Genomic DNA, 12,072 nt, shown 5'->3' on the forward strand with positions numbered 1-12,072 from the left:
TTTTCCTCTAAAACACTTTAATAAAGAAGCCTTAAACCTCCTCATATTTACAACAAGTTGAGGCCAAAAACACTGACAAAATTGCATTAAATTTAAATCAAAAAATACAATTAAACTATTGTATCAAGAGGAAAATATAAAACAAAACATGGAAAACAAATATCTATCTCTTGGGCCAGTTGTGCCTGAATCCTCTGTGGAAAAAGAGCAAGAGTTCATGTTAAAAGTGCTTCTATTCAAAGTGATTATGTTTATGAGCGCAGTTCTTTTACCTGTTCGACCTTCCAGGCATGTAGGACATACTCCGATTCCCAGCACCGGGATTAGATTTTGGTCCCTTAGCAAACTGTTGTTAAAAAAATGTTTAATAATACAGTCATTGAATGAATTGGCATTACAAATGACTGTACCTTTTTCTTAGACCCATGTCCTTGTCTGTATGGATCAAACTGCGAGTCGTCTTTGGATTTTGCCCCTAGAGAATTGTGCATTAATACATAAAATACCGTGCAATACAATACAATACAGAACAGTGACAGGTAAAAGCGTACATACCACCAGCAAACACTTTGAGCTGTGACTGGCTGTAGTCGAAGGGAGTGAAGGAGTTGGCTGATGGTGCCTCTGTCTGCGGAGGCTTTGCTTTTTTAATGACTTTGGGAGTAGACTCTCCAACATCACTGGGAACACGCTCTCTCTTCTTACCCACTGCTTTTCCAGATTCCTGAAAGCAAAGAAGAAGAACAATGATTATCTTCTCTCACATATTTTTACATTTATATATGATATCTTTATTTTTAAAAAATGATGATTTTCCATATTACGCCTTGAATTTAATGATTGCATTGTAGATTAATTGATTGTTCTGGGAGTACTCTGGCCCAAAGCAGTGAAGATGGGATTCCAGCACCACACAACATCAAAGCATGCACTGTAGTTGAACTGATGAAGATGCATTGGTAAATATATGATTATATATATTAAAGATGACTGTCCCTTGACATCGGTTCCTGACATATGGCACAGACGCATCAGCATATGATTATGAGAGGGAACGAATCAACTTGAAATTTGAATAGTGCATACATTTATAAATATACCCATATTTAAACTGTAATTTCACAACCATCTGTTGGCGGCAATATGGCCTGTTTAGTCAAATCCCCTGACTTAAGCTTTTGATTATGACAACTTCCAAATAAAATATTTAAAGCAAGAAAGAATGTGAAGAATGACTGGATTGTATGTGATTATACAAACCAAATATACAAGGGAAATCTGTGGAAAAAAAAGTATATAAGGCCCCTAAATCCTTTATCTGCTCTTCACCTTCCAGATCTCTTTAAAGTGTCTCTTTGTAGTTCTATCTGCGAAAGCAGCACATATTTGATCTTTTCACATTCGGCTAATGCTTTGATTTTCTTTTTTACCGACTTCGGATTTCCTCCACACACTTGGTCTCTAAACCAATGTTGACACAACCTGAATGAACTGCATTGAAATGTTAGTAATAAGATACTCCTTTATTGTCCACACATGAGGACATTTCATAAAGGGTTAGGGTTATTACATTTCATAAAAGGTTAATAACTCTTCTAGTTGGATTCCGTACATTTAATAGTTATTCATCCACATTTTTGACAAAATCTCAAATCTCTATTCTCATGCTGTCCTTGAACGTTGAGCTTCAATGCAGGAATTTCCACATTGTGAAACTAGTTCCTTGCTCTAGTATAGACATGATTTTGGGCACGAACAGTTTTCTTCTGGGTTTGCTTTTCCAATATGATTTACACTAATAATGTAGAGTACCCCGCTTTAAGACAATACTGATTGTGATGTTTAATACTAATGTTGTTGTCATTGCAAACATGCCATAGAATATATTTATCAAAGCACATTGGCTTTAAAACCCCAGTATCAGAGTGTCGGATGAAACTGACAGTCACTCGGCTCAGCCAATATTTGCCTGGAGTTGGCAGAAAGACGAGCGCCACTGAGTTTCTGCTGCCAACACTGTGATGCATCCATCCTGACTTTGCCAACGCAGCCATCTAAAGAGGTTTTCTCAAAAAAGACAGTTCTGAAGCTAACTTTTCACCTCGACAAATATCACACTGTTGTACACAGTTATTGTACCTCAAGAAATTCATAGCTCTAGGCCAAACAAACATGGGGAAGACTTTCTCTGCTGTGGTCGAAGAAAAGACTTTTGTATAAGTGAATAGAGATGCCAAAACGAGGCTCCATATGGTGAATAAACAGCATATGACTAACCAAGCGGGATAGTGCCAGGCTAAACCCCATTGAGACCGCGTGAGCAGGAAGTGGGCTTTTGGGGGAGCTACTGTGGCATCCCAGGAGCAAAAGAAAAGCACTGAGCATTTGATGAGTAGAGAACATGTCACTAATGCTCTGGTCCCAAGCTGAGCATCCTCCCTCCCTTAGGCACGCCATGTGACAGTTACGAATACCAAAAGGATGCAAGCGAACAGTTTCTGCAGCCTGGAAGCCGAATTTTAGTCTCTATTTTTATACAGCGCGATACTAGCCAAACAGGTGGTGTAATAGAGGGTTCAAATGACTAATATTGTATTTTTAGAAAAAGCGTGCGTAGGGCTCTGGGGTGAATGTGACTCGTGCTTTTCGTGAGCGCCTACTTTCCCAACAGGGGCATCAATAAAGCTGTCAAAGAGTGAGAAGCCCATTTGAGATGGGAAATTGAAAAGAAAAGAGAGGGCGCATTACTCACGGCCGCTTGCTCGCGCACAGTGGCTACATCCTGCAGAGATTCCTGGTAGCTCTTTTTAGCCTTCTTTCTTTCCTCTGTAGACATTTTTAAATTACATGAGCAGTGACATTTTAACCGCCTCATTTTGGCACGTATCCAAGTTGCTTAAAATATGCATTTTAAGCGTCTTACCTGTCACTTTTCTTTCCTCTTCCTTGGCTTTTTTCTTGGCCTCCATCTCTTTCTGTTGATGCTCTATGCTCTGCAGCTTCCAGCGTTTACTAATCTACAAAAGCAGTGAACATTTAATATCCTTCCAACTTGACGTTTCACCCATTACCTTAGCTGTATCCAATTACCTCGAATATTTTGGAGTTTGGGTCAAACTTGGCATTTTTGTTGACGTGCACGTCTGAGGGTAAATACTAAAAGGACAAATATTAATAATCATATTCATTTGAATATATTTTCAGGTTGCAGGTGAATAGAGTTCTGGTTACCATTCGGAAAGGATTGTCGAATGACTCAATGATACGCCTGGCTTTCATTTGAGACCCAGAAAGTGAATCCTCAGCTTTCTTTGATACTACCTCCTGCAACAAACACATGGTCTAAGTTTCAAAGATATTATGCAATTCATTCAAATGTATTTCTGACATTTTCCAACCTCAAAGATGGTGATTTTAGGCTTTGCTTTTAGACTGGTTAGTTTATCTACAGCCACAGTTGTCTCTTCTGAAAACAGAATTCCTTGTTTGACTGGCATTTCTGAGAAGAAAAGAATAATCAAAGTCATGAGTTCTGGAAACTGCAATATTATACCACAATTTATTGTGTAAAACTCACCACCAGATAAAAACGGTGGGACGTCACTTTCAGACACACGTGATGTATCATGTGGACCAAACAAAGTAACCTCTGGCTAAATACACAGAAAAACGCATTAGTACAACACCAATCTTAACACAATTGAATACAATTCAACAAACCTTTTTCACAGGCGTAAGTCCTTTAATCTTTTGAGCTACAATTTCAGCCTGCATGAAAAAAATGTTTAAGCTACTGATATTTGCACATTTAAATGTTTGATGCTTCTTACTTTAAGGAGAGGCATTTCTCTGGCCTGCTGCACTAATAGGTGCAGTTCATTGACCTGTTGCCTGACCAATGGGGGAACAGGGTTACAGCACGCAATAATGCCCTGTGGCTCTCTGAAGAAAAGAAAATAACCTTAAATATACACACTTGCTAAAGGAGATGAATTAATGTATATGACATACTTTGGCAGTTCCTCTGATATCTTGTTCATCATGTGCGTGGGCAAGACGTATCTAACCAGACATAAAATTAGAATATCAAGTGATGGAACAAACTGTATAAGAAGTGTCACAGCACGTGGGCTGAAGAAATATGGCAAAGCATCAAGTAAAAATAGGCAAACATTTCCTGCAGGTTCTCGCAAACAGTGAGTCTGTCCATTTCCAAGCAGCCTACCCTGTGCTTTCATCTTCCTGTCTGGCCAGCTTGTCCCTCCAGGCAAAGAGTAATCTGAAGGCAGTGAGCTGCTGTGTGTTATAAGACTTTTTCTGCTTCCTCTGCAGCTCCAGATACGAGTCCTCAGTGTAAATAGGCTTGACATATTTCTATAAGCAACAGGGGCAAGAGATACCGATGACAAAGGTCTTGAGAATCATAATAAAAATGCGAAAACAGTTAGACAAGCCTGCTAAGATTATATGTGGATCTTTGTGGGATACCTTGAGGGAGATGTCTTTGCTCTTGTTCCAAACGCTCTGCAAAAGTCCTGGCTGCCCGTGGTGGAAGTCCAACAGCTGAGCTCTCATGAGGTCAAAGACGTAGAGCAGGTAATGAGTGTCTGAGCGAGCATAATGGATCATCTCCTCAGTCAGCGGACTACAAGGCACCAGGTATAAGAACAGTTTTATTATTACAAAAATAGAGATAGGGGCCATTATTATGATAAATGATTACAATTCAAGAATGAATGAAGACCAGCTTGTGAAAATAGTCCATCCAAATATATAGGAAAAGTATTTCTATACCGTATCCTCCAGTCAGCGAGCTGGTAGCGCTTGTCCGAGTCTACATTGCAGTAGTGCTTGAGGAGATGGTCTAATGAATGTCGGGCCAGGTTTAGAGCACGGCTGGCCTGATGTGTGTCAAACAGGTTGACAACGTATATGCCAAAGTCTCTCTGCAGCCACTCGATGTCCGAGTCTGCACCATGGAAAACCTGCCAAGAGATGGACAAAACAACCATTGTGCATTCATAAAATATACATGTTAAAACTTTTATATATATATATATCTATAAAATATTTTTTTAATTTTTAATCTCTCTCAAACAGGCATTTTCACAGCTCCGGTCTATCTGACAAGCCCACGTATTTTCGCAGGTGGCCCACATTGTGAGTCATGGGCCGCCCACACACACCATGGGGCACCTGCAAACTGCATAGAATATGTGGCCAATTACAGATGATCCAACACATAAAAGTTGCAACTTCACCAACTTTTATAGAATACAATACAATGCCACACCAGAACTCAATTTAATCACACCGCTTAAAGGATTTGGATCAGGATTGTGAACTTATGTAGTCTGAGCCCCATTCTCTTTAATATTCTTATAATATATTCTCCCTAAGGCCATTTTAAAACCACTTTTATCTCGCAAGTCTGTGAATGTAGTGACAAAGCTTAATTGTGGGAACCAATATGTCAGACATAATCCTAGGTTTAATTATCCAAGACCAAAAGACCACGCCAGAAATATCTGCAGCTGCCAAGAGCATTTGCTATTCATAGCAATGTGTGTCTAAAACATTAGCAACTTTAGGACATAGGACTTCCCCGAAGTCTCCCAAAAGTATTGCACAGACAATGCAGTAACAAAGCAGCATAAATTTACCTTGACAATGGCAGAATCTGAGAAGGATTCATTTAGGATGTACATCTCACTGCGCAGCTCAAGCGTATCTATGATAAAGTCCTCTTCTCTGGTGGAGATCTGCATCAAACATGTGATGCCCAAGAAGCTTCTGTAGGAATGATGCTGTGAAGGACAGGAAAACTCTTTAAAAATGATAAATTAAATATGACAAATGTTGGTAAATAAAACTACACATGCCTCAAGATCTACACCAAATTCATGTAGTTTGCAGAGCTTCTCATTCAAGGAGACCAGTTCGTCCAAGGTGTCAATGTAAGACAATTTTGTCTCTGCCAACGCTTTGTACATCTACAAAGACATTTATTGTCTTAACAACAAGAACAACAGCTTTCAATATCAGCATTTAAGCATCAGTCATACCTGAGGCTCTGGCTTTGACAACAGACTGTCTGTTACTGTAAGATGATCTATTTCATATTGATAAGGATGTGCAAACCTACAAACAAAGTGTAAAGCATTATGCCTATGGCACAACACAGAAAATGTATAAACAGAAAAAAAAAAGTATTACATGTCGTCCACATGCTCCTGAGTTCGTTGCTGGTGAATGAAATCAGCCAGTGCAGCCGGGACATCCAGGTCCTCTGGTCTCTCTTTGCGGATTTTTTTGTTACTGAAATCTGATAAAGACAATGTACAAAATAATAATATTGGTGTGATACGGTAATAGAGATAAACAACATAAATATACTTACATGATGGGAGGGGTTTTATTGCATTGGGTTTGATAAAGATCTTTGGGACAAATGGTGTGTTGCAGTTGTCAACTTTCTCTTTAAATTTCAGCTGTGGCCTTGGAACATTCTTTGCGTGAAGAAGTTTAAATGTCTCAGAGCGGCTGCTTGAACTTGAACCCTGAACAACAACAAAACATTCAGTAATTATTAGTTTTTTAAGGGAACCGTCTTGTAATTTATAAAGTGCTAGGGTCAAGACTGGCACTTAACGTTTCATATTGAACACAATTTCAAGAGAAGCATCTACAGAAGCAAAGAAGAGAGGTTAAAACGCCAACCTTGCGATTCCAACTGGAGACAACAACCTTGGGAGGCTGAAATCCTGCAGGCATGACAGGCTGCTGGGTCCTGTTCACCCCATCGGCTTCGTCCAGGAGCATGCCCTGAAATCAAACAGCAGTTTTCATTACGGTCTCCTATACCATTTATTGACAAACGCAATGTCGTTCATACCACTCGCTCCAGGATGACATCATTTGAATCCACGACCAGATCAAACCGTTCCTCCAGCCCAGTCAATTTACTGCGGTCCCTCAGGTGAGACCTGCAGCCGTGATGCTGCATAATCTGACTCATGCTAAACAAAAATTATATGTTAAGTTATATTGTTTATGAGACTATCAAATGTGTTCAGAATTATTATGACCATTATAATTTTGAATAATTTTAGAATTAACTATGCAACAACAATGAATACAAGTTATATGTTTGAGTTGACATAAGATGTGTGCCCAGTGAATAGTTTTAATACACCGCCAACTTGACCAGGCTGATGAAGCAAATGATGATTTTTTTTGTCATTACTGTTTATGAAAAACTCATTTATTAGTCATTAGATCACAAAAAGCCTGTGTGAATGAGATGTTTTTTTTTATTTTACACAGTAGGAATCACTTTAATCTAACAAGCGGCATTAAAGGACATGGTAATGGACCACAATTACATGGTTTTTCATCAAACCCACAAAATATTAAATTTCATGTTGCTAGCCTGCAGTCACTTTTGCCGTTTGTAAAGAGTTGATACCTGGATACTGTAAAAACTACCTGGAGTCCTAAAACTAGATACTAAATTTAAGGCTCGATACAAAAAAATTTAATGAGAGTTTTAGAATAAAATCAAACAATTAGAAGATCAAATTGTAACATTAAAGAAACAGTCAATATTTAGTGTAGAGAACTGCATCCAACTGTCAAAAGTCCAGGAATTGTTCAGTAACATATAGTTTGGTGACTGACTACATCAGATGCCTACATCATCATAATCATCATCATCATCATCATCAAAAACAAAAAACACTATTGATAGCTATTAAATACGACTCGTTTCTATATGGTGCTGCCCCAAATGTTCAAACAATAAGAAATCCTCTTAATCCTTTCCTGATCTCACCAAAGCAGAAGCTTATCTCCTTGACTTTCACAGAACTCTTGAAATCCGGGAAAGCTCCGATAGAAATCAAACTCATCTCCGACTTGAGGCAGGCCAGCAGAGGCTTTGGTGGCTGACAACACGGCGCCCAGTCCATGCTGCAAAACATACATTATGTTAAGAATATTAAGAATATGAATTACTCTACTTTAGACATATCCAAACATGTTCTGGCATTCTTTGATTAGTTTATTATTTATCATTTTAAATGTCAGTCATGCTTAGAACAAAATCCCACTTTTTAAATATAAAGCTAATTGCAATTGCTGTCAGCAAAATAGATTAGATTTTCTTCCCAAAACAGTTCAAAGACGTACACAGACATAAATCATATACCGGTAATCAAGTAATCTATGTAAACAAACACAATAGTTAAGAGGGACATTCAAAGGTTTCTGTAACTTCAAAATGTATCGCAATTGAATCAAAAAATATCAAATTGCATAGCCAATAGTAGGATTTCCCGTGCAAAGAACAACATATCTGACATGTTTTTATAGAAAATATTTGTTGTACTTGTAGATCATAAAAATATGTTCTGAAAATCAAGGTATTCTTGTTTCACCAGTTTATATTTCAGTTGTTTCAGTTTCAATGTTAGAGAAGCACACAGTTAACTAAAGCCAATAAATTAAATACAGTATGGTAAATGAACTGTCATGACTGATAAAAGCAATGCGGTCGTAAGCAAATTAAAGGCACATTTACACAGATTTAGAGTGAGTAGCAGCGAGTCGAGTAAACCCACGTTGTCCCGGTTCAGTCGTTAGCATGCGGACTAAAACTTACTTTAACAAACGCATCCACGTCTTTAAATCCAGGACACAGCTCGGGGTTGTCCTCCTCGGTTGTGTCCGGAATGCTCTTTTGACCGCCAGTGTTGGAGCAATCTTTATTTTTGGAAGAATCCATTAGAACATCAAAAGTATCGTGCGTAATGTTGTGTATAAATGTGAGCCACCGGAAGCGGCTACACTGTGAGTATGTAGACAGTGCGGTGAGAGCGCCATCGTGCGGCGGGGAGGGAACACAACAGATCATAGATGAGTAGAAGTGGTCATTATGAGGGATGGTCTCGCACAAGAAAAAAAAAAAATATGTTGTAAATGTAAATGGAGTAACCATGTGGGACAATAAAATAATATCTTATCTTATCTTAAACATGATCAAATTAAGCTTAAACTAAATGATAAAGGCAATAACACCCAGTCTTAGTGGTGCGATCCCTCATTCGTCCAGGAGTGTTCCATTGTCGAAAAACGACTACAACTGAATCTTTTTTCTAAACCCAGACTTAGGACTATTGGGTGCAAACGGGTGCATTGAAGTTTTACCCTCAATTATAAGTGTCTGCCCCTTAATTGAGGCACATAAAATAATGACAACTAAAGCAACAGTACATAACTTTCTGGCGAGACGTCACCTGCAGGATTCCATGGAAATAGAACGTTAGAACCACATCTGAACATTCTCCATGGATGCAGGGTATGTTTTATGGCATAATGTGGAATATTATTGCCAAAGGAACAACTGCATGGGAACAAGCAGGAGGAGGCTCATCCAGGCCAAGTACAAGTCAGGTTTGTGGAGATGCAAGCCCACTCACATATTTTTCAGAGCAATAAAAAGAACCAACAAAATATGCAAACAAAACATGAAATACACTTTTATTTCAGTGTGTTTTTGGGGGGAAAAGGTTATGAACTATGGCTTTATTGGAATAATATCGCTTTTGCACCCCTCTTAACCCCTGATGCACCCTTCATTCATTAGACAATTAAAGGGTTGTAGGTTGTTGTTGTTGGAGGAGAAGAAGACACAAACAGACCAACATCCCGGCTCAGCTACATTCTCTATCTAAGCCCCCAAAACATGTGGAAATGATAATAAGAGTCATCTCACCATGAACACAAATCATACATTTTACCTCTCACAAATGAACTGGGAATTGTAATTTATAGTAACAAATAAGGGAAACCAGTAGGGCACCATCACAGGGCACCATCTGCACTCAAAGTCAAGGCTATTGAATATGGGCTAGTTTGTGTAATATATTTTCTTATTGGTGCGAGAAAATAAATCGTTCAGTATTTTTGTTCAGAACTGAAGTGCTTTACAAACATTTTCTAATAATTATTTTAGAAACTATGTGATCTAACCAAAATCATTCAAATATATTTAAATACAATAGGAATGATGACCAATTTAAGTGTGAAAAAATACAACAACAAAAAACCACAAGGTAAATCTTGCATAATTCACTATCAATGTTAATTCATCAATATTCTGGATTTAGATTAAATGACCAAACTGCATCTGTCACTGCACAGGCTGAATGCTTGGAGACTGCAGACACAGCTCTGTCTGTCCCTGTTATTGACTCCTTTACCAAAACCATTGATGCATTTTCCAAGTACTGACATTAGGGGGCAATGTTGATTTTTGTAATGTGTTGTTCAGGCACTGAATGCAGCTTCTTCAAAACAGGTAAAACATACTGGGAATAGAAAACTGGCACTTTCTTATAATTTCCAATGGGTGTTTTATATCCATATTTCTGGAAATATTTGCGATACATTGGCGTATATTCTAACCCTTTAATAGTGTACATAGCCCATATGGTGGTTAAGCAGTGAGCTATTGCCTTTTAAGTATTGACATCCCAACTCATTATGGATGATCTGTGGTGTGCAGAGAGAAACCCAGCTTTTCTTCACTTCCCCACCGCTATTGATCTGTTCACAGGGTCCTCTCCTTCTTATTATCTTAAAAGCATCTCTGCAACACTGCCTCGATCAATATTTCACAGTAGCTTTCCATGTCATTCTGGTGTTTTAGTAGGAACTACCTCAAATTCAGCAGCGTCCCATAATAATCTAAGGCTCAGGATCAGTGACAGTAATCATTGTTTGTATTGAGTATGTATTTGTGTCAACGCCAACGTGAATTCTAAATCTACTGCCTTTGAATGAACCTTTAATCTGTAATAAAACACTTAAATTCTGTAAATGTATTCTTTATCCACTGTAAAGGATATTACTTCTGCCATTTACTCTCATTTATATGCTTATTCATAATGTTATGCATTTTATAGCTTTGATGGTGCCCCGAGGCACTTCCCGGCAGTAAAAGACAGTAAAATCTGCTGAAGCTGAAAATGACAAGGTGCAAAGCATAATTCAGAAAGACTCCAGGAGAAGCAACCCTCAGTGAGTTGTTTTTATTAAGTTGTTCGTTTAGAAAACACAAATGCACAGAACAATATCATACATGCACGGCTCCAACGGCTCAAGATCAGCTGATGACACTTTTCAATGTGAAAATGTTTCCTCGATCTCACAGAGATCACAGTCAGGTCATAAACACTGAGGAGTTACAACAGAAAGGCCAAGCGTTGTTACCCACACGTCAGATTTTAGATGACAAGCTGATTCACCACGCTGCCGACTTTCTACTGAAGTTTCCAGTTGGTGTTTCTCAAACGGACACAGAACGTGGTTTGGTTGAGGCTAAGTTTGAGAAAACTCCAAATGAAGGTTGGGGCCTGGGTTAGTGCTGAATTAGGCCTGCCTTTGTTGGGTAAACTGAACATGGAAAGCTATTGGCCTAACATAACCCTATTCTATTGTTTATGCCTGCAACAGTTCTGCGCGGCCCTGACCCTCTGCACCACAATCCACCGGACAAGAAAGACTCATATGATAACACAAGTGACTTAACAACACTGATTAACCTGTCTCTGCTCAGTCTGATGAAGGGCACCTGTAATATCTTATCATATCCATACATGATGCTATGATGACCTGTAATATCTTATCATATCCATACATGATGCTATGATGACCTGTAATATCTTATCATATCCATACATGATGCTATGATGACCTGTAATATCTTATCATATCCATACATGATGCTATGATGACCTGTAATAGCTTATCATATCCATACATGATGCGATGATGATTTTTTTCTTCTCCATCAGCCACCTACAGTACCTAGGTTGCAATTCAATCTGTACTCCAAAGTGCTTTTTATATCACAATAACTTAATTTCATAAGTTTGATTTCATAAAACTGGTCATATATTATTGGAACAGAATAATTGTTAAATTGTGATCTTTCTTTTTAGAATAATCGTAAGACTCAAATGTGATATTGTGTCATCCCGACATACAGTTATCATCCAACAAGCAGTC

General features: G+C 38.4%; 1 protein-coding gene and 1 long non-coding RNA gene across 2 annotated transcripts; both read right to left on the minus strand.

The window, feature by feature from the left end:
• Positions 1 to 8,859, minus strand: exosc10 (exosome component 10). Its single transcript, XM_072450181.1, has 25 exons — positions 8,663 to 8,859; positions 7,835 to 7,971; positions 6,896 to 7,019; positions 6,721 to 6,825; positions 6,401 to 6,560; positions 6,217 to 6,325; positions 6,066 to 6,141; positions 5,883 to 5,993; positions 5,664 to 5,807; positions 4,795 to 4,985; positions 4,489 to 4,645; positions 4,226 to 4,374; positions 4,012 to 4,062; positions 3,831 to 3,942; positions 3,721 to 3,768; positions 3,578 to 3,653; positions 3,399 to 3,499; positions 3,232 to 3,324; positions 3,091 to 3,156; positions 2,924 to 3,017; positions 2,753 to 2,826; positions 556 to 724; positions 411 to 475; positions 273 to 346; positions 1 to 194 (listed from the first exon to the last, which is right to left on the minus strand). The coding sequence occupies exons 1-25, from the start codon at positions 8,783 to 8,785 to the stop codon at positions 164 to 166; spliced, it is 2,640 nt and encodes an 879-aa protein (XP_072306282.1). The 5' UTR covers positions 8,786 to 8,859; the 3' UTR covers positions 1 to 163.
• A 2,219-nt stretch (positions 8,860 to 11,078) lies between these two features.
• On the minus strand, positions 11,079 to 11,869 carry LOC140363549 (uncharacterized). Its single transcript, XR_011927150.1, has 2 exons — positions 11,800 to 11,869; positions 11,079 to 11,635 (listed from the first exon to the last, which is right to left on the minus strand). It is a non-coding gene; the product is annotated as an uncharacterized lncRNA (long non-coding RNA).
• Positions 11,870 to 12,072: the final 203 nt, after the last annotated feature.

The sequence above is a fragment of the Eucyclogobius newberryi genome, unplaced genomic scaffold (genome assembly GCF_026437365.1).
Source record: "Eucyclogobius newberryi isolate DKJ021-1_F unplaced genomic scaffold, fEucNew1.0.hap1 SCAF_17, whole genome shotgun sequence".
Lineage (NCBI taxonomy): Eukaryota > Metazoa > Chordata > Actinopteri > Gobiiformes > Gobiidae > Eucyclogobius > Eucyclogobius newberryi.

Excerpts from the sequence above, each read along its gene's own strand:
- exosc10 (XM_072450181.1), bottom strand. The coding sequence starts at position 8,785 with ATGGATTCTTCCAAAAATAAAGATTGCTCCAACACTGGCGGTCAAAAG. Across the intron at positions 2,827-2,923 it reads AGAGGAAAGAAAAGTGACAG|AGGAAAGAAAGAAGGCTAAA; the intron begins GTAAGACGCTTA and ends AAATGTCTACAG. Across the intron at positions 195-272 it reads ATGCCTGGAAGGTCGAACAG|AGGATTCAGGCACAACTGGC; the intron begins GTAAAAGAACTG and ends CTTTTTCCACAG.